The sequence below is a fragment of the Macaca nemestrina genome, chromosome 7, assembly GCF_043159975.1.
Source record: "Macaca nemestrina isolate mMacNem1 chromosome 7, mMacNem.hap1, whole genome shotgun sequence".
Taxonomy (NCBI): Eukaryota; Metazoa; Chordata; class Mammalia; order Primates; family Cercopithecidae; genus Macaca; species Macaca nemestrina.
The window spans coordinates 142,847,352-142,869,599 of record NC_092131.1 but is presented as its reverse complement, the minus strand read 5'-3'; the positions used below and the strand labels follow the sequence as shown (position 1 = coordinate 142,869,599).

The 22,248-nt window shown below is 43.3% G+C and overlaps 1 protein-coding gene across 1 annotated transcript in view; it reads right to left on the bottom strand.

Moving 5' to 3' along the window:
* The window catches only part of LOC105489507 (myosin IE), a 239,949-nt gene that overhangs the window by 135,538 nt on the left and 82,163 nt on the right, over positions 1-22,248 (bottom strand). Inside the window, exon 2 of the mRNA XM_011754342.3 lies at positions 4,495-4,638. Coding sequence (XP_011752644.1) covers positions 4,495-4,638 — 144 coding nt within the window. The remainder of the gene's footprint in view (positions 1-4,494; positions 4,639-22,248) is intronic.

The following is a 22,248-nucleotide window of genomic DNA, read 5'->3' as shown; positions in this document are numbered from 1 at the left end:
GATGGCAAATTAAACCTTGTCATAGGACAAAAAACTCAAAAATATGGAGTTTTATTGGTAAACAATGTCAGCATTTTCAAAGTGGATTTTTTTTTTTCCTAATGTAGAAGAAATGTGCATTCAGCCTGAATGCATTAACAATCGACTGCCCCAAATGCTGTCTTTCAGTACAAGACAATGTGCAGGAATTAGATATAGAAGGGATCAAGTGAGCGATTTTATAACTTAATGTGAAATCAAGTCTCTTCTTGTCTTAACAATTAAACATAGGAGAGGAAAAAAACCCAACTCTTACTTACAGTAATGCCATTCTATTATAATATTCCCTTAACATTGAAGTGTTAAAGGACGCTTTTATCACTTAGCAGAGGAAGATTTGCAGCAGACCATCCGTGTTATTTCATAAACATCCATCAAGCTTCCTCAAAGCTGAAAGCTACTCTGTGCTAATGACAGAAAGCACATTTATGCTGGGCTTCCCATGTATTGAGTGGGTAGAGATTTCTAAAACATAAAGTCATTAGTGGTCTAGTAACTCATTTCCTTGGTAGAGCACACGATTCATCAGTCATCGATTCAAAAGCATTAATTCAAAGGCGCATAAACAGCCCTCTCTGTGTGAGTCATTTAAAAACTCTGTTGTCTGAATTTAAAAAGCAAGTCTTAACAGTCAACAAATTGTCAATGAATACTTAATACAATGCACCATGCCAAAAATTAGGCAGGAAACCAAGAAATACATGAGGCAGGATGATGCCATTTTTGTTAAAATTAACAAGAAAGCACACCTATATGCATGACCATATGTGGTTAAACTGAAAGCTCTACACCAAGAGATTAATAAGAACTAACTTTTGGTGATGGGTTCTGGGTGACTTTGGTATTTTCCTTTTTGCTTGACTGCATGGTATGAACCATGTTAAATGAACATGTATTGCTTTAAGGGGTTTTTATATGTTGCTTTTTGAAGAAGATATACAAGACATAGTCCCTGCTTCTGGTGTTTTGGGAGAAACAATAGTGATGGGGAGGAGTGAGGCTGTCTGCAGTTAGGAGGGACTGACTACAGACATCATTTGTTTCTTTTTATACCCAGCTTATCAAAAAATCGTATTTCCATATTTACAACGCAGTAAGTTCAGCCCACGTTCCAAGAACATTTCAAAATACAATTTGTTCAACTACTACAGTCAGTGGAAATGAAGATTTCTATGGGCTTGTCAATCCTCCATTTATAACTTAGGTTTCTGTGGCAAAATAATTTTAATTTCCAATAAACAACTTTACAGTTGAATTTTTGGAAAATAACTCGGAAATATGGGAAGCACTTACACACCTGCCCCAGTGCGTGGTAATAATGACTCATACTTACTGTTTACTTGCTGCATTCTTCATTTCGTTTCACCCTACAACAGCCTCATGTGGGAGATTTTATTATTACTCCCATTTTACAGGTACGGAAACCAAGGCACAGAGGTCACAAAACATTACGGTCACCAGATCTATGCAGACCAAGCCAGACAGTCCAGATCCACATCCTGCCACCCAGCTCCTTCTAATCAATTATCTGCCAGTTTTCAAGTGCTGTGGGTGCCGCACGTAAAAGTGATTGACATTTTTTTGATGGTGATAAGTCCAGATAAAGTATATTTCAGTATTTTGACCAAATAAAATAAAAACTTGCAACTGAACATAACTGCTTTTGTGCAATTAAATTAAATGAAGCTGCCAGGTGCGGTGGCTCATGCCTGTAATCCCAGCACCTTGGGAGGCCGAGGCGGACGGATGATGAGGTCAAGAGATCGAGACCATCTTGGCCAACAAGGTGAAACCCTGTCTCTACTAAAAATACAAAAATTAGCTGGGCATGGTGGCGCATGCCTGTAGTCCCAGCTACTTGGGAGGCTGAGGCAGGAGAATCGCTTGAACTTGGGAGGTGAAGGTTGCAGTGAGCCGAGATTACGCCAACTGCACTTCAGCCCGGGTGACAGAGCAAGACTCCATCTCAAAACAAAACAAAACAAAACAAAACAAAACAAAACAAAACAAAAAAAGGAAGCCCTGCACAGGTATCTGGAGCAGAAGTCAGCAATTTTTTTTTCTGCAAAGGGCCAGAAAGTAAATATTTGAGACTTTGCAGACAGTCTGTTACAACTACTTAGCTCTGCCACTGTAGTGTGAAAACAACCCTAGACAACAACTAAACGAATGACCACGGCTGTGTTCCAACAAAACTGCTGTCCAAAAAATGGTGGTGAGTAAGATTTTGTCTGTCAGCCATAGGTCGCCACCCTGATACAGAAGTTATATAAGTAATAATGTACATTTCAAAATTGCTGAGTGTAGATTTTAAATGTTTACACCACACACAATAAGTATGTGAAGTGACGGATATGTTAATTAGCTTGATTTTATTATTTCAAAATGTATACACATATTAAAACATCACATTGCCAGGCGCGGTGGCTCATACCTGTAGTCCTAGCACTTTAGAAGGCCGAGGCAGGTGGGTTGCTTGAGTTCAAAAGTTTGAGACCAGCCTGGGCAACATAGTGAAACCCTATCTCTACAAAAAATTAGCCAGGCATTGTGGTGTGTGCCTGTAGTCCAGCTACTTGGGAGGCTGAGGTGGGAAGATCACCTGAGCCCCGGAGGCAGAGGCTGCAGAGAGCCAGGATCATGCCACTGCACTCCAGCCTGGTGACAGAGAGAGACCCTGTCTCAAAAAAAAAAAAAAAAAATCACATTATATCCCACAACTATATGCAATTAGTATTTGTCACTTAAAAATAAAATTTATTTATTTATTTATTTTTTTGGAGACAAGAGTCTTGCTCTGTCACCCAGGCTGGAGTACAGTGGTGCGATTTTGGCTCGCTGCAATCTCTGCCTCCCAGACTTAAGCAATTCTCCTGCCTCAGCCTCCCAAGTAACTGGGATTACAGGCATATGCCACCCTAGCCCGCTAATTTTGAGTTTTTAGTAGAGACAGGGTTTCCCCATGTTGGCCAGCCTAGTCTCAAACTCCTGATCTCAAGTGATCCACCCGCCTCGGCCTCCCAAAGTGCTATAAAGATAAAATAAATTTTTTAAATGATGCAATTATAATGCAGCCAATAAATCCAACTGTATGTGTTAATCCTTGAAAACAGAGGTTCAGAGGTTTAACTACATAGATATTGGTAAAATTCCCTTATAGTAAATAAGAAACAGCAGAGTACTGGTCAGAATGGTCCCAATGCCTTGGAATAATGCTGTTAATTATTTAATAGTATTGTTTACTGAATACCTGATAATTTGAACCCCCACCTCACCCCCAACTTACCAGTGATGGGATAGGCAGCCCCTGCAAAAGTTATTACTGCATACGTTCCAGTGCTTTTAGCTAATAGTCAAACAAGCAGTTTAAGTAATCATAATAAGCCACTGATGTGAAAACTATTCTTCCCCAAGCTTTTTGGGTAAAAATCTAAGATGTGTATTACATCAGTAGCAAAGACTCCACTTTTTAATAGGTCATCCATGACACCATACTTTCAGAAGGTACTACTGGCATCAAAGTTAAACTTTTTGGTACGATTATGTAGATTTCACACAGAGTTTTGCATGTCCATGACTAACTTTCACAATAGTTCTACCACTATATCTTTACATAGTTGCATCAGACGAAACTACTGAATCCTATAGGAACTTAAGCAAATATCACAGTTCCCTGTTGATAATGAAGTCAACCCATATTTGAATCAAATTTCCATTCTGCATTTTTTAAAGCCCTGTAAAAACTGGCAACTGGCACGCTAAAATTGAAACATAAAGAACAACTCCAGAACGTCAGATATTTTCAATAGTCAATCTTCACTTCTCACATTTCCTTTAGTAAACATTAAAATGCAGAAAAACTGGCAAAATTTTTAAGCCTTTTAGGTCCAGACTTTAATGTCTCTGCTTTGCAATCAGGATGTTTTATTGACAGAACTCTTTGCAAACCAGGACTTCCTCTAGGAAGAGCAGAGGTTTCAGACACCACGTGCATGACTACAGCATGTCAAAGGGACAATATTATAGATGAAAATAGGTAAATACTGGCTACGTCTTCACTTTGTGAAATGCCAGGAGAATAATTGGACATCGTCTCTGCCCTTTGCACAGCCTGAACCAAGTGATATAAACATACAAAACCTCATTCTGAAACTGTGAAAACAATGTGAGCACACAGCATCCATTCAGACTTTCAGACACCTCTTCTCAAGCAGGAATAAAGCCACAAGTTCAGTTTTTTGTTTGTTTGTTTGTTTGTTTTTTATAATAGAGAAGGGGTCTCCCTGTGTTGCCCAGGATGGTCTGGAACTCCTGGGCTCAAGCAATCCTCCTGCCTCAGCCTCCCAAATTGCTGGGATTACCCACGTGAGCTGCTGCACCTAGCATAAAGCCACAATTTAACTGTGGACATGGTAATATCACTTAGAAATGTCCAAAGCAGCCAATAAAGGATACAAAAATGTAGTCGTCCATGTATCTCTTCTTCAGATTCTCCACGATGGAATTCTCTGTGATCTTGGAGAGTAGCACCATGTCGTCCACACCACTGTGCTTGACATTGTGGCTTTGCCAATGGTATCGGTAGGCACCTTTGCTTCCCTGGGAACGTAAAACACACAATTACTAGGATAGTTTGTTTTCCCCTGTAGTAACAAAGAGAAAATGCTGTTAATTTCCCAAATATTTTTTCAAATAAAATGTAGCAGAATGAGTAGTGCAGAGAAAGATCCTGCAATCAATGAGGATTCAAGTTCCAGCTTTGCTACCTACAGACTAAGTAAAGTGGGGAAAAGCTCCCTAAGCGCTCACTGTGTCCCAAATATTCTTCAAATAAAATGTAGCAGAATGAGCAGTGCAGAGAAAGATTCTGCAATCAATAAGATGAGGATTCGAGTTCCAGCTTTGCTATCTACAGACTAAGTGGGGAAAAGCTCCTCACTGTGTCCCTGAAGTGACACAAAGTGACTTCTTTTCTCATTTGTAAAATGGGAGACAGACCCACTTCACAACGTTGCTGTAAGGATCAAACAAAATAACACGCATGAAGTGCTAAACAGTGTCAGGAATACAGCATAACGCATGATCGATAGTCTCTGATGACTCCTTCAACCATACTGTTGTGTTGAATTTGTCAGTGAAAATAAGCAACGACACAGAAACTTTCTAGTCTCGTTTTGCACATTATATGATAGAACCCAGAACTGGACAGAATGTGTATCGCACAAAGGCTGTGTCACACAGTCATAATTTCTCAAGTCATCTAAATTACTTTCCCTTCATAAACCTATCACTGTCATACATGTAATACTGTCTTTCCATATTCAAAAGATGGCTACATTTTTATGACTGATGACTGCTCTAACAACAAGGATGTGGACAGGACAGACGAAATGAGATCACGGAACACGCCCAGGAGAGGAAGACCGCATCCCTGCGTGGCCCCCTTGGGTAGACGAAGCTGGGGCCCTCATCTACGTCTAGCATTTTTCAGCTTCACACCAGGGGCGGCCTCTGAACACTCTGTGGACTGCAGGGCTTCCTTTCATTTGACATTTCTGTAGTGGGGTTCCCCATGTGTTCAGCTATATGCCAAGTTCTTATGGCACACTTGGGTAGCTTAAAGTCCCATGAAGACACCTAGATAATGATGGAACAAAGTTGATTCATGAGCACTTGGGGAGCTGAGCACTTGGGCAGTTCAAAGTTCCTTGAAGGACACCTAGATAATGATGGAACAAAGTGATTCACACATCAATAACAGTCAACACATACACACACAAAATGGGTGTTCCAGGAGTGGAGGGTAGGCCACTTCGTCCTGGGAGAGGCAGAAGAAATGACTTCCCGGAAAAGGAGCCATTTGAAGTAGGTCTAAGATATTTAGAATTTGCCGGAGGAGACCAGAGGAGGAAGGACATTCATTATAATCTACACTTATCAGCAAAAAAGTTAATAAATATGAGGTAATGGCAAATATTACATGACAATATTGGAAGATCCTCCCTTACCTTCAAATGCTTGCATTCTACTGGGAGTGTCGCCAATGGGTAAGTGCAGTGGGCACTGAACTGGGTGAGACTCACCCCTGCTCCCTCCCTGCTCACTACTTGGGGGACTTTGAATGAAGGAGAGAAAAATTCTGAATAAGGGTATCTAGACGGGCCAACTGCTCAGACATCAAAACTAGGATGAAAAAAGGGAAAAGGAGGCTTTTTGAGAGGAGAAGATGAAAAGACACAAGATAGAAGCCATTTCAAATTTTATTTTAAAAATTCATTAAATGGTTTACTTTCTTTTCTATGGGAAACATAGATCCTTTGCTAACAGCAAGTTCTAAGAGGCTCTAGGAAAAGTCATCTTCTAAAATCAGCCAAGAAGGGGCTACCACCGGAAAAGGATACATGGGAAGGGATTCTGGAAGGCTTGCCACCCATGCTGTCTTGCAGAGGGAAACTCTCTATATCTGGCATTCTCAGAACTACATGCAGCATCAATTCTACAAAATTACCTCAGACCTCACCACTCCTTCTTCCTCTTGTGGCAAAGCAGAAAGAGAAAAAAGCACTGGCCACAGCGTGACTCACTAGATTTCCACTCAATGCCCATGGTCTCTGTCCAGCCAGATAATTCCCAGTGATTCCTCCTCTCCTCACCTCCCCACCTTTTCCAGGTTTCTGGGCACCCACGGTAACTCTGTACAGAAAACTAAGGTCCCAGAGTAACCAACCCGGAGGTTGGTTGGTTGGTTTTTAGCCCTCATAGACGTCTAAAAATGTAAGCACCGTTGAACAAAACACAAGGGCTGTTAATAAGTGGTTATTAGACTTCTATAAAGGACAAGAAACAGAGAAGCTCTGTGTCATGGTGTATATGTTTGTGCTGATCCAAAGAAACTGCCTTCCTAGCATAACCCATCAAAGCCATCAGTCTTTCTGTGTCTCACTGCACAGACACACATTCCTGACTGCCCCCACTCAGAGGCTGTTTCCTCCTCTTTCTCACGGTAGTTATTTCCTAGTAGAACAGCACTCACAGTGGAGTTCATTGAGTCTTATAGTTCCAAATATCACTCGACACTGAAGATTCCTAACCCCAGTCTCTAGTGCTCGAAGAGGACTAATTTTCCAGTCTGCGATCTCCAACGAGGCGACAGTGGTTACAATATGCAAAGCAATGAGTTATTTGATTTGTGGAGGGTGATCTACTTACTACTGCAAGCAATCCTAGGAGAGAGGGGTTAATATTCCCATGCCACATAGGAGGAAACTGAGATCTCCCAACTAATAAGTAACAAAGGCAAGATGTGAACCGAAGATTCAATGACTATGGATGCATCCAAACGTGGTTTGTTCAGTCTCCCAAATGAATGACTTACTGGATATTTCTAGCCATTAAGTTTAACATGTCAACAGAATGACAGACTGTCTCCAAAACAAAATGTATCATTAAAAAGACACACAATTTTTAGGCTGGGCATGATGGCTCACGCCTGTAATCCCAGCACTTTGGGAGGCCGAGATAGGCAGATCACGAGGTCAGGAGTTCGAGACCAGCCTGACCAACATAGTGAAAACCCGTCTCTACTAAAAAAAAAAAAAAAGAAAAATTAGCCGGGCATGGTGGTGTGTGCCTGTAATCCCAGCTACTCAGGAGGCTGAGCCAGGAGAATGGTGTGACCCCAGCAGACAGAGCTTACAGTGGTCTGAGATCACGCCACTGCACTCCAGCCTGGGCGATACAGTGAGACTCTGTCTCAAAAAACAAACAAACAAACCAAAAAATAACATATAATTTTTATTCATGACCATCTCTTCTTAGCATTAAAGACTAAACACCAAAGCTATTTTTGATTTGATACTTTTTTTATACCCAGTAGGTCACATATCAGTCTCTCTCTCTCTCTCTCTCTGTCTCTCTTCTGCCCTCCCTCCCTAACTACTGTCTCCCTTCCCTGTCTCTCCCTCCCTCTGCCAGGCAATTATAGTCACATATGTGAACTCATTCAACCTTCACAATCCTCCCCCCATACTATGTATTACTATCTCTATTTTACTGCTGAAAAAACTGTAAACTGCCCAAGGTTTTCTAATGATAACTTCTGTCTTTAGTGACCACTCCTCACTATGTGTTTCTTCTCCCCACTCCCCCAAAAACCCACCCAGATAAGGCAAAGGGAGGGAGGAAAGAACCTGGAGGTGGGAGCAACTCAGAGCCTTTGGGAGAACCTGACCTGCCCAGAGCGTCAAGGACAAGGTGGATCAACGAAAGCTGGGCTAGGGCTGAGCTGGGAAGCTCTAACAGAGGGTGGTAAGGTTGTCAGGAAAGCTGGAAACCAAACATGGATGTGCAGGCTCTCAGCACAGCCTGGGGAGCTGAAAAGTTCCCCACAGTGAAACAAAAACCCTTTTCTGTTACTGGGTTGGGGACAACAGAGTTTAGTACTAGTGTGACTTGTCCAGAGGCACACGGCCTCTGCACACAGCCGCTGAATCCTGGGAGTAAGTGGGCAGGGTGGTGGGGCACCGTTACCATACACAATCCTGCGATCTAGGGAGCAGAGGCTGAAAGTTGTTCTAAGACACAAACTACTACCCTGGAATTGTGAGAATATGCATTAGGGCTCTGGAGCAACTAACCCTTCACACCTGTTTTGCCCCTCATTTCTTCCTCTACCCCTGCTGACAGGCAGGGGCAGGTTTGGCTGCCATGTGTGCTGGGAGGGGGCAGCAGAGATGGTTCCTCATCGGTGTGAGGACAGCCATTCTCTTCAGAGGGCAAAGGCTACCACCTCACGACTCTCAGGCGAGCTTCATTTTTGACGAATTCTCTTTTGCCTCCCACACTAAAAATGGTACCATTTTAAACAGGTGGACACTCAACAAGGTATTGCATTTTCCAGCAGCCCCTGGTGAGCGCGGCACACTGTGCAAAGCGAGGAGGGCAGTGGCGGGCATGCAGCTACAACATGAATGTAGTCACAAGAATGAAAAGTTACTCTTACCCCTGAGACTTCCTACAAATGATGAGGGAGAAATTTCCATTAGATAGAGATTGAGAACAGACACTCTTAGATCCACATTCAGTTTCTAAGGATGATGTAGTTTATTAAAAAGCAGTTGATTCATGTGCAAGTTCTGGAAAGTAGGGTACGCCCCTATCCACATAATAGCCTGGTTTGTTGCTAACATTTAAGAGGTGGCACCCAAACACCAGAGTCCCTCACACAGAGGAAGAACTCAGCCTTGAGGCTGGGAACCTCAGCTGCGTGATTCCCTGACTGATTTTTTTAAAGGTGGAACCTCACTAACTGGGGTGTGTTTACCAGGGTGGGGACCAGGAAGAGCAAAGGTGAGTCAGCATACACAGGGAGGATTATTCTCTCCTGAAAGTCCACCTTCATTGCCCAGGAGACAGCCCCAGGGTAGGCCCGGCCGACAGAGCAGCGGTTTTGCAAACACTTTACTAGTGTCCCAGGGAGCACTGTTCTTTGATTCATCTGGGAGAAAGGAGGAGTTACCCATATACTGGGTAACCACCATCTTCAAATGCCTTCAAATGCCCAGAAAAGAGAGACAATTAAGTGTGTTGTGTAAGTACAACAAGGCCCCCGTACAGGGCACGGGGGAGGAGGTGACCATCAGTACTCTCCCAAACTTCTACAAAGAGTATACCGCACAGTATTTTTAGGTAGCAATTTGGAAATCAGTATTGAAATTTTAGAGACACAGACCAATATATAAACATAATTGACTAAATACAAATCAAAGTCTCGGCCAGGTGCTGTGGCACATGCCTGTAATCCCAGCACTTTGGGAGGCCGAGGTGGGCAGATCACAAGCTCAAGAGATCGAGACCATCCTGGCCAACATAGTGAAACCCCGTTTCTACTAAAAACACAAAATTTAGCTGGGCATGGTGGCATGTGCCTGTAGTCCTGGCTACTCAGGAGGCTGAGGCAGGAGAATCGCCTGAACCCAGGAGGCGGAGGTTGCAGTGAGCTGAGATCGTGCCACTGCACTCCAGCCTGGCAAAAGAGCGAGATTCCGTCTCAAAAACAAAAAAACAAAACAAAACAAACAAAAAAATCAAAGCCTCATCCTTTTTGAGCTGGCAACTGTATATTTTAGGAATTACCTCAAGATATACCTGCAAAAGATACATAGGCAAGGTTGTTCACTGTAGCAAAGTTTGTAATAGGGAAACAGAAGCATCATTAAGGGACTGATCAGAATACAGCACACTCTGCAAAGGAGTACTTTGCAGTCATTAAAGGAACTTGCATGTACTGATATGGAAAGAGCTTCAAGACACTGTTTCATTGAAAGAGTAGTCAATATGTGGAACAGAAATGGAATTATTGAATTTGTGTAATTTTTTTTAAAAAGGCATGTGTGCTATAATTGTTTTGTTGGTACTTTTGGGGAGAAAACCTGGAGTTCTAAGAGAAGCGTAACTTTTATTTTCCATTTTAGACCTTTCTGTACAGTTCACAATTTTTAACCATATGCATGTGTCAGTAAAATCTTAAAAGAAATAGAAACATCAATATAATTGAGCATTTTCTGGGGTGCTGTTGGACACTGACCAAACTCTCAAAGTCAAAAGCTAGGACTGTCCTAAGACTGGATTCTGTGCTAAGTCCAGGTTGGAAAGGTGATTGGAAGATGCTGTCCGGACAATAAGATAGTATCATGTCTGGGCCATTTAGGTGGCCCATGAGCACAATAGGACAGCAGACCTGACTTCAGAAAACCTGGGACTAGAATGCCCCCAGTGTTATAAGTGGATCACCCTGAGAAGCAGATAAACCATATTCTTATGGTGAACAATGGACAATGGGTAACACTCTGGCCTGCAGTCGAACTGAGCTTGTTTTTTTAATGAGATTTTTCTGTCTCCGTGAGTAATAACAGGAAAGGAACTACCTGCTAACACTTTGATCTTTTAATTTTAAGACATTCTGGAATTCCACCTTTTACATTTCTGCCATTTTACTGGACAAAAACATTTATTTCCATTGCAAATTATGAAAACTCAGCCAAAAATATTTGTCTGCTACATACAAAGCAGTGGGCTTGCAAACTGGTCTGCAAACCAGCAGTGGGCTTGCACTTTATTTCAACTTTATGAAATTTAAACCTCCTAATATTTTGGTGATGGGAAGATGTATCTCTGAAGCACGTATGTGTGTGCTGGACTTCAGTGCACAGAGTACAATACAAAGAAAAAGTGTTTCTGGAACAGTGCACAGGGGACAGCGTAGTCAGTAGCCAACAAACCACTCTCATTCCCTTACACCCCTAGGTAATTGGAACTAACATTTACTGAAACCAGAAATATGTGCCAATGCTTTTTACATAATTATCTCATTTAATTCTCACAACACTTGCAAGACACAAGTATTATAATTTCTGCACTATTTCACAAATGGAGAAACTGAAACCTGGGGTCATAATGCACCATGTTGCCTTTGCTTGGAGTGGGTGGAAAAGTGCACTGGGGGGTTGGCATGTGAGGCTTGGGGCAGGGAATACTCAATGAATATGAAGTATGTGCTTATTCATAAAGTTTCATCCACTTAAATACATGTGACCATACCACAAATTCATTATTTGTGTAGCATTTACACATACGTGGTCTCCTTTAATCCCTGAGATTTGACACAGGGATTTCTGACTTCCTTTTCTCTGCTCTTTCTGCTATACCACAGCTCACTTCCAATATCATCGTTAAGTCCAAGGGTAGACACTGGCTCCAGATTTACCGTGGGTCCGGTGATCTCTTGGTGGTGTCTGGAATCAACTTTCCCAGAAGAGTTGGCCCCCACTGGAGAAGTGTTCCACCACTAGAGCAAACATATAACGCACCATTCAACCTGGGACACTTTGGATGCAGAAGAGACAGTTGTTAATAATAAAGCTGGAGGAAGAGGCATCAACTGGGACTGTCTCAGGCTGCAAGGTTGTATTTGTGACCAACTTGATCTCAAAAAAACCAAGGACAACTCTCAAAGACTAGCCCTCCCAGCCAAGACCCTGTGCCACTTAGCCATAGAGTGTCACACAAATCACTCCACCTCTCAGAGCCTGTCCCCTCCCCAGCAAAAAGGGGTTCATAACACTACACTGCCCCCGGGCCACTGGAAAGATCAAATAAGACGAACCATCAAACCACCCCCAATCCTTTTAGGGGTAGAGTTGGTTTTACATGATGACATGATCCAATGCATGGAAGGTGAACACCAAGCTAGCAACATTGGTTGAGTGGGTTAGAAGGAGGAGGAAAAAAAAGTTTGTTAAAAATAACAAGGGATGGTAACGAGCCCCAAGTTTGTTTTGATTGAACATATGATAGTATTTATATGCACTATATCTGTACAAAAATACAGTTGTTAAAATGTTGTGGTTGTTTGTCTCTAAGTGTAATTTCTGTATGGTTTTATTTTTCTACTGAGTGTGTATCTATAAAATATACACACATAGAGCTGTTTTCATTGTGAAAAAAAAATTAGATCAAATAAGATAATGGATGTGAAGGAATGTCGCTAAGCAGAATGAAATATATAAATGTCTGACACTGTTTTCCATATTTTTTATTTCATGTCAACTCAGTCTCCAATTCTTTTTGTTTATTCCAGCTCGCAGATATAGCAAACTCTTTTTTTAACAATAGGTCCCCAGAAGGAAGAGACACAACGGCTTTCTTTTACTTTCTCTGCCTGAAATGTTAATCTCAAAAAGATCATTTTTCTATATCAATGAACAGTTCAAAGATAAGATGTTGTAAATGAAGAGTTAATGTGTTCCGTCAACTCTAAGATGTATTTTTTTTCACATTTTCACATTCTGAAATTAGGATGTCTTATAATCAGCTGGGCGCAGCAGCTTGTGCCTGTAATCCCAGCACTTTGGGAGGACAAGGAGGGCAGATCACTTGAGGTCAGGAGTTCAAGACCAGCCTGGCCAACATGGTGAAACCCCGTTCCCGCTAAAAATACAAAATTAGCCAGGCACGGTGGTACATGCCTGTAATCCCAGCTACTCTGGAGGCTGAATCAGGAGAATTGCTTGACCCTGGGAGGCACGGGTTGCAGTGAGCTGAGATCACGCCATTGCACTTCAGCCTGGGCAACAAGAGTGAAACTCCATCTCAAAAAAAAAAAAAAAAAGGATGTCTTATAATCAATGATGTGTCATAGCTTAACTGGCAGTGTTTTTTTAATTTTTCAATGCAGTAAATAAAATGATGATGCTCCTTTTATAACCAGTAGCATGTTAGGTGTGATGAATTACGGTGCATGACATTTACTAAGGGCCAGCTACTCTTCAAATGCCACTGTTTAATATCATCACAGATGAAAAAATATTATAAAAATTTTGATTATTCTGGAAGCATTGTACCAAATACTAATCTCATGTCAGGAACTGTGTAGTGGCTTTACTGGTGAGGTTGATGATTACCCAGTTTTAGAGGCTTTGTTGTGGAAACTTTTGTAGCTGCCAGGCCACCCCCATCCCCACCTCTAACCCACTACAGGATGAGGACAAGGGTGTCCTGGATGACACGCTGCCCAAGAGAAGCCACCCATCGCCAGACCACAGGTCGCAAAGCAAGGTCTTTATGTAACTTCCTCTTCGCTTTGTAAAGACGTGTTCAAGTTTGTACCTCTTTCAACCTACGGGTTCTTTCAATATTAACACCATTTGAAGCAGGAAGGTATCCCACCCTCCATGCGATATGTCTGCCCTAGGATTACCATGTCTGACTTTCCCCATGACTTTTCTTTCTTTTTTTTTTTTTTTTGAGAAAGAGTCTTGCTCTGTCACCCAGGCTGGAGTGCAATGGCGTGATCTTGGCTCACTGCAACCTCCACCTCCCTGGTTCAAGTGATTCTCCTGCCTCAGTCTCCCAAATAGCTGGGACTACAGGCATGCGCTACCACGCCCAGTTTATTTTTGTATTTTTAGTAGAGACGGAGTTTCAGTATGTTGGCCAGGCTGGTCTCAAACTCCTGACCTCAGGCGATCTGCCTGCCTCGGCCTCCCAGAGGGTTAGGATTACAGGTGTGAGCCACTGCGCCCGGCCCCCATGACTTTTCTGACATACACCATACCATATTGCAATCTTTCCCAAACCTCAGTCATTTTCAACTATTTTAGCAAGTTTCCTATATCCACGTTCCACCAGTACTATGCTTCAAATTTTTCTGTAAACTGTCCTTAATAATTTTGATTAAACCTGGTGCTAGTTTGGTGTGCTAGTTTTGTTTCTTCAATGTGTAAAAATAGCTACGAAGACAAATGTTGTAAGCCAGGCGCAGTGGCTCATGCCTGTAATCCCCAGGCTTTGGGAAGCAAAGGTGGGAGGATTGCTTGAGCCTTGGAGTTCAAGGCTGCAGTAAGCTGTGATTGCACCACTGCACTCCAGCCTGGCGACGAAGCAAGACCCTGTTTAAAAAAGGAAAGGAAAAGACAAATATTGTAAAATATACCAATGTGGGGTTGTAATACCGATGTTAAGGTCTATCTTGGTGCTATGTTCCACACCTGGGGACACACTGGCATTCCCTATTGGGCCTTTTCTTGTCAATTTCAAGTCTAGCCATAGGGAGTTTAAATAACTTCTGTTCTATTTCCCAAACGTATTTTACTCTGCTGTGGAAAATTGAGAGCCTAGGTTTTGTTCTCACAAGTACAACCTACCCTGTGTTTGTGTTCTTTTTTTTTCTTTTGTTTTGTTTTTTTGGTTTTTTTTGTTTTTGAGACGGAGTCTCATTCTGTTACCCAGGCTGGAGTGCGGTAGCGCAATCTCAGCTCACTGCAACCTCCACCTCCTGGGTTCACACCATTCTCCTGCCTCAGCCTCCCGAGTAGCTGGGATTACAGGCACAAACCACCACGCTCAACTAATTTTTTGTGTACTTTTAGTAAAGATGGGATTTCACTATGTTGGCCAGACTGGTCTCGAACTCCTGACCTCATAATCCACCCGCCTCGGCCTCCCAAAGTGCTGGGATTACAGGCTGAGCCACCACACCCGGCCTGTGTTCGTGTTCTAAATTCCCCACACTTTCCATCAGGGCTCCCAAGGCCCCTGCTCTATCTACACCTCCCACCTCAGAAAACCCTTCTAACCACAGGTGGGACATGTCAGTAGTCCCCAGGGTCTGGGCTTGTCCTCAGGCTGAGCAGGAAATTCTCTTGGGCACCTGCTTTGTATTCTTTCTGTCTCAGGAAGTGCTTCCTGCAAGCACTACCAGAATGGTTCTGTCCTCTTTCCCTCACAAACTCCAGGAACCCTAGAATGGTGACTCCTATCTCTGATCCTCACCAAAAGCCCCTTTGAAGACTGGGTGTGGTGGCTCAGCCTGGCCAACATAGCGAGACCCCATCTCTACACAAAATTAAAACATTAGCTGGGCGTGGTGGCACATGCCTGTGGTCCAGGCTACTCGCGAGAGCTGGAGGCGGGAGGATCACTTAAGCCCACGAGGTCAAGGCTGCAGTGAGCCGTGATTGTGTCACTGCACTATTGCCTGGGTGACACACCGTGACTACATCAAGAAAGAAAAGAAAAGAAAACAAGAGAAGAGAAGAAAAGAGAAGAGAAGAGGAGAGAAGAGAGAAGATAGAAGGGGAGGGGAGGGGAGGGGAGGGGAGGGGAGGGGAGGGGAGGGGAGGGGAGGGGAGGGGAAGGGAGGGAAGGGGGAAAGGGGAGGAGGGGGGAAAGGGAGGGGAAAGGGAGGGGGAAAGGAGAGGGAGAGGGAGGGGGAGGTGGAGGGAGGCAGCCCAGGCTCTCTGAGATGCTCAGGGCATCCATCCTACAGGGCACGAAAAGGGCTCTGGTTGTCCTCATCCCAGGGAGACGGGCAGTCAGAGGACAGTGGCTGCCTTCACAAGCCTGGTCTGGAACCCCCTCAAGGTAACTGCGCATGCATTTGAAGTGCAAATCTTAGTGAGGCTTCTCTGGCCTGTCCTTGTCCATCTCTAACCCCTGCTTTCTCCCAGCTTTGAGGTTCCCAACACACCATTTTCTGTGCATATCATACTGGGCTTTGTTTCTGTGTTTCCAGAGTGTGTGTGTGAGGTGGGATCTTTAGTACCTACATTCCCATTGTCCCCCAGCTTAGGGTATTCTTCTACGAACTCCTCCCTACCTCACCCCCAACTCTATGCCTACTAAACTCACCCCGCACAGGTCAGGCATCATCTTGTTTAGAAGTCTCCTCTAACATCATTACCTGAGTGCCTGACTCCCTGATTAAACTGACCCCTGGACCAAGTCTTATTCACTATTCTGCTCCAAGACCTAGTAGAGTGCCACGATGCATGGCATGGGCAACCCCCAAGTATTCGTTGAATGAATGAAATACATTATTATTATTCTCACATAACAGCTAATTCTTATTACATATCAAGCACTGCTGTAAACATTTTACATATCACTTATCTAATCCGTACAACTTCACAAGGCAGGAAACTGAATGAAGCACAGGGAGGTTGAGTAACTTGCTCAGCTCCCACAGCTGGGCTTCAAACCCAGGTGGTCTGCTCCAAATCTCAGCCCTCAAACACTGTACCTACTGCCTCTCATAATAAAGTAACAGCAGCTGGAAACAGCAATAATTCTAAAGTTCATAGTAACGGCTTTATTGCATGTTTACTATGTGTCATGTATCAACTTCTTTCTTCTGCCCAATGACACCACCAAGTACTTGTATTATCCTCTTTTTTTTAACAGAAGAAAAAGAAGTACCATGTGGTAAACAGAATACCTGGTACAAAGCCCTGCAGCTAGAAGCCCACAGAGCAGCCTGGCTCTGCACATCCTCGCACAAGACAGAGAAAGTTCCACGCCCTGGGGTCAGCCTTGGGATGACCTCTGCCCCCTGCCATGTCCCCCCAGCAGGGTGGTGCCTGGAGCATGGGAGTGTCCAATCTGTACTAGCTGGGTGAATAAATGCCAGGCTACATTGGTTCACCTCAGAACATGTTTGCTGCAGGTACACGGCGGCACTGTGGCAGCAGCTATCGTGGGGTAAATGGGAGTCCTGGGCCCAGAGTCTGCTCCAAGGAAGAAATAAGTTTCCAAAGCGTTTCTATTTGCCCCCAACTCAGGAGGTCGAAGGGAAGAGATATTGCCCCTAAAAACAATTCTCCCTCTCTTAAACTTGTAAGTAGTCCAGTTAAGAGTAACAGACATTTGAGGCTGGATGATTACTTTTTTTTTTTTTTTTTTTTTTTAGAGACAGGGTCCCACTATGCTGCCCAGGCTGGTCTCAAACTCTTGGGCTTGAGCAATCCTCCTGCCTCAGCCTCCCAAAGTGCTAGGATTATAGGTGTGAGCCACCATGCCCAACCTGGATAATTAACTTTTTAAACAGAGTAACAGGCTAATCTTCACCACATCATTAGTGAGGTAAGGACATTTCAAGCTACAGAATAATATGAATCAAATGGTTGAGATTCCTTAATATGACAAATGCTCATTTCGCTTCTACTCTGCTTATATTTTAATCAAACAAATGACAAAAGAGTCACACTGATGTTTGTCTTTTCAGCTGTGGTTCTGCTAGCATGCCATATGCATCAAGCATTTAACAGTCCCTTAAGATAGCTCCCCCGTCATCACTCTTGTTTTTAAGTGCAAAGCTCTTAGACATTCAGTAATACGATTCAGTATTGTAACTTTTCTTCCTAATCTAGCAATTGATTAAAATCAACAGACTTGGGTACAAGCTCTACCTCTCACATGCCTCTGTGCCTTGGGCAAGGCCAGTTTCACAGAATTTTATTATTTACAGTTAAAGCAATCTTGCAAGGTATGGGGGTTCATGTCCTTAATCCCAGTGGACGTTGAGACAGAAAGATCACTTAAAGCCAGGAGTTTGAGACCAGCCTGGGCAACATAGCAAGACACTGTCTTTTTTTTTTTTTTTTTTGAGACAGAGTCTCACTCTGTCGCCCAGGTTGGAGTGCAGTGGTGCAATCTTGGCTCACTGCAACCTCCGCCCCCCGGGTTCAAGCAATTCTCCTGCCTCAGCCTCCCAAGTAGCAGCTGGGCTTACAGAAGGCACCCACCGCCACGCCCAGCTAATTTTTTTTTTTTTTGTATTTTCAATAGAGAACTCCTGACCTCAAGTGATCCACCCACCTTGGCCTCCCCAAGTGCTGGGATTACAGGCATGAGCCACCGCGCCTGACCAGACACTGTCTTTTAAAAAATAAATAAATAAATAAATAAATAAAAATAAAAATAAAAATAAATTAATTAGTTGAAATCAATTTTAAAAATAAAAGTGAAAAAAACTTCTTTAAGAAAAAGAAAATAAAAGAAAAAATTAAGTCAGCCTATTAAATGCATACCAAATTAGTGCTTGCATGTCCATTGATAAGATTTTTATTAATCATACAGATCGGTGCAAAAGTAATTGCGGTTTTTGCTATTAGTGGCACCAGCCTAACAGATTTGTAAGTCAAAAATCCTACCAGACTCTGTGTCCTAATTTGTGGTTTGAAAATGATAGTCTCTGAAGTAGTAGCTTCTCAATACATTTCTCTAATTGAATTAGGAAGCCAAGGTAATGAGGCAGGGAGACTAGATAGAAATACCAGCAGCTGTGCATATAAATAAAGACAGGGAGGTAACTGAACAATTTCTTGTGACATAATATGAACTATCACTCTGTACCATGGAAGAAAGAAACCCTAAATTAACTGCTATTCTGAGAAAAAGAAAAATATGCAAAGAGTTATCAGCAGGCTGTGGCAGAGTTGATATCAACCTGACAAAAAGTCAGGACTATCCTATCCTTGGAAGAATCTCTCCTATACTGCTTACAAAATATGCATTATTTATAAGTCATGCAAAATGCTGGAGGTATGCTGACATAGTTAACCAACTACTCACATGTTACCGTTTTCTCAGATTGCCTTATTTTTCTGAAAAATGTTTGGGGCATATCTGAATAAGAACTCAATTTTTTAAAGTTTTATAAGGTTGACGAAATTATTTTCTTATCTCTGTCTTTCAAAAGCCAACGTGGAAACTCCACGAGAGTAGAAAGAGTTGGATTTTAAGTAGCGGTGACACAGGTAAGGTGTTGGTGTATCATCTCTCACTTAGGGGTACTGTGTCTGGATGTGCTAAGTGGGGAAGGGTCTGGATACGATCAGGGGTGTCTTGATGTGGGCACAGTCTCTGTTGTGGGTGTGCTATAGGGATACTGAGTCCAGGAAAAAAAGTCAAGCTCAGGGGCAAGGAGCATTCCCTGAACGCAACAACCACTAGCCAACGCTGAACCAAAGACTGAAGTGAGCAATATGCCTGTTTCTGGCATGGACACTTCTGGACCCTTGGCTTGCCTGATCTGCTCTGATCTATGGCACACTGGCACCATGTCCCTCTTGGGGCAAAATGTAGCCACAGGGCATTGGTCTAGGGGCCTTTAGTATCAATGAGACATGTTTACAAACAGAGATCTCAGACCACAGCTGGCTCATGGGTGGCAGAGATCAGAGTCCTGTGGGCACATCTCAGGAAGAAGCCACAAGAGCAGCCACTAATCTACATGGCAGATCAGTGTCACCAAGGGTCCTGCAGGCTCAGGGCAGCTCAGTGTGTGATCATAAACAAGTTCATCCTCTCACTCCCTTCCATCACCTGACAGAGGATGCAGGGCTATCTTGCCCATACCTTGAACTTTAGGAGTGGGATAAAAACAGGATTGGGCTTGAACAATTTAGAAGGGGTGGGGAAAATCAAGAACAAGCTTGATAATTCAACTAAAAGCCCTAGAACAGACACGAAGGGAGGCACTGTCTTCTAATGGGTCTACTACGGGCTTGTCTCTCAGAACCCACACCCAAACCGCAAGCCCAGTGTGCAGAAGGCAAGCACTGCAGCAGGCAGAGACGGGAGCCTTATCTTCCGTGGATGTGTCCTTCCCTACGGACTTTCTGAGGGCTACCTGCCGTTGCTGTCATCTCCCCAGCCCCAAGTTCAATCAGCAAGCTCTGGAATTAATTTGCAATAAAAACTAACTTGGAAGATCAGCACGGCTTCACTGATCTTACCAGGACCCTCACTGTTGTATGCTTCTAGGGTGGCCACAAACAGGTAGACTCTGCCTTCCTTTGATCCGCTTAGATCTTTATTAAAAGTCCGACAGCAAGCCAATACAGCAGGTCCTCGAATGATGCCATTTTGTGATAATGAGAATGAGGAAGAAAAACGGATTCCTGGTCCAGTCAGTGAGGAGTCTGCATGTTTTCCCCATGTCTGTGAGGGTTTCCTCCCACATCCCAAAGACATGCACGTTGAGTACATTGGGGTGTTGACACGGTCTCAGTCTGAGTGAGTGTGGGGGATTGTGTGAGCACCCTAAGACAGGATGGCACCCTGTCCAGGCCCAGTTCTTGCCATGCTCCCTGAACTGCCGGGATAGACTGTGGCCACCTGCAACCCTCAACTAGAAGGAGTGGATCAGAAAACGAATGAATGTTTGATTATCAATTATTGTCAAATAAAAACCTGTAAAGTAGATGATAGTTATACAAATACATGGCAATCGATGGTGCGGAGTGAAGGCACTCAGCGAGCCTGCCATGTTCCTGATGGGTTTTGGACTGCATGGTGGGCGGAGGCACTCCTTACAGTTCTCAGTTTGCAAACAGTTATTCCTTGACTTAAACCCAAGTAGTACTACCACTGTCACTCACCAACTCACCAAACATTAGGCAAATAATTGTATCACTTTTTTTGTTGTTAATCTTTCTTTTCTTTTTTGAGGCAGGGTCTCACTCTGTCACCCAGGCTGGAGTGCAGTGGTACAATCACAGCTCACCGCAGCCTGGACATCCTGGGCTCAAGTGATCCTTTTGCCTTGGCCTACTGCGTCGCTGGGACTACAGGTGTGTGCTACCACGTCTGGCTAATTTCTTTATTTTTTGTAGGGATGGGGGTCTCACTATGATGCCCAGGATGGTCTCCAACTCCTGGGTTCAAGTGATCTTCCTGTCTTGGCCTCCCAAAGTGTTGGGATTACAGGTGTGAGCTGCCATACCCAGCCCCATCAGTGCTTTTGAGGGCATTAAATGAGATAATGCACAGAGATTTCATATTACTCTAGCTCACAGTAGCAGCTAAGTAAAGTTTTGCATTAGTTATTAATAAGTGCACTGGGATACTGCTAGCCACTAATATAGCTCTGATTGGATGTATGATATTTCAAGAAAGAGATTGGGTACTGTCATCTCATCTGGCTAAGAAGAAGATAACAGGAGAGACAGGATTCAACTAAAAAATACAGAACTTGTAAAGTTTCATGATGCTCAAGTGATGTATAATTGGACCCTATAAATGTGAGTCATTTGAATACGGGATTCTCTGAGTACAGGGATCTGCCACAGAAAAGTGGAAGACAGATGGGAGCTGTGAAGAAGACACACAGGGAGTTCAGCAGGCTAACCAAAACGGAAGCCAGTGACAAAGACCATGTAAGCAACAGACTGATGCCTTGTAGGCAAAAAAGTAAGGTGTTTAAACAAACAACAAAGGGGGAGGGATAAGGAAGGGGTAGAATACTTCTATATTTACATTCAGAACCCTAAAATATTGTAGCTGGAAGGGGCCTGGCCTATCGATTAAGCAGTCCAAGACGCTTACTTTAGAGATGAGGGACCTGAGCGCCAGAGAGGTGAAAGCATGTGTCCACGGGGCCGTCCTAGACTGGAACCAGGACTAGAACTTGGGGCTTCTGACTCCCAGTCCAGCACTGTGCAGCTCTCTGCTTCCAGTCCCTCCGGGCAAACCTGTACCAAAAGTTTTTTGTTTCTGGGAAGAAAAATAAGGTACTATTTTGGATGCTTACCATAAAATAATCAGCTGAGTCCAGGCATTTACATAATTTGAATTTCTCAAATAATAAGTAATACCATTTGTGAGCCTTGACCCTCTGGCAAACAAACTGCATGAGGAGACTGGGGTTCATCCAAATATTAAATATGGGAGCAGCTTCATTTCATCTTAGTTTTCAATATAAAGATAAACACAAATTAGGTTTTAGTATGTTCTTTCCAGTGAGTTACCTTGCACACAGAAGTGCATAGACCCCACTTTGGAGATCTCTTTCCCAGAACCCCTTGTCATCCACCCAAGACACAGGCCTCTGTTTATGGGCAGAAAGCGAGAGTTAAGGCATTGGCTTAA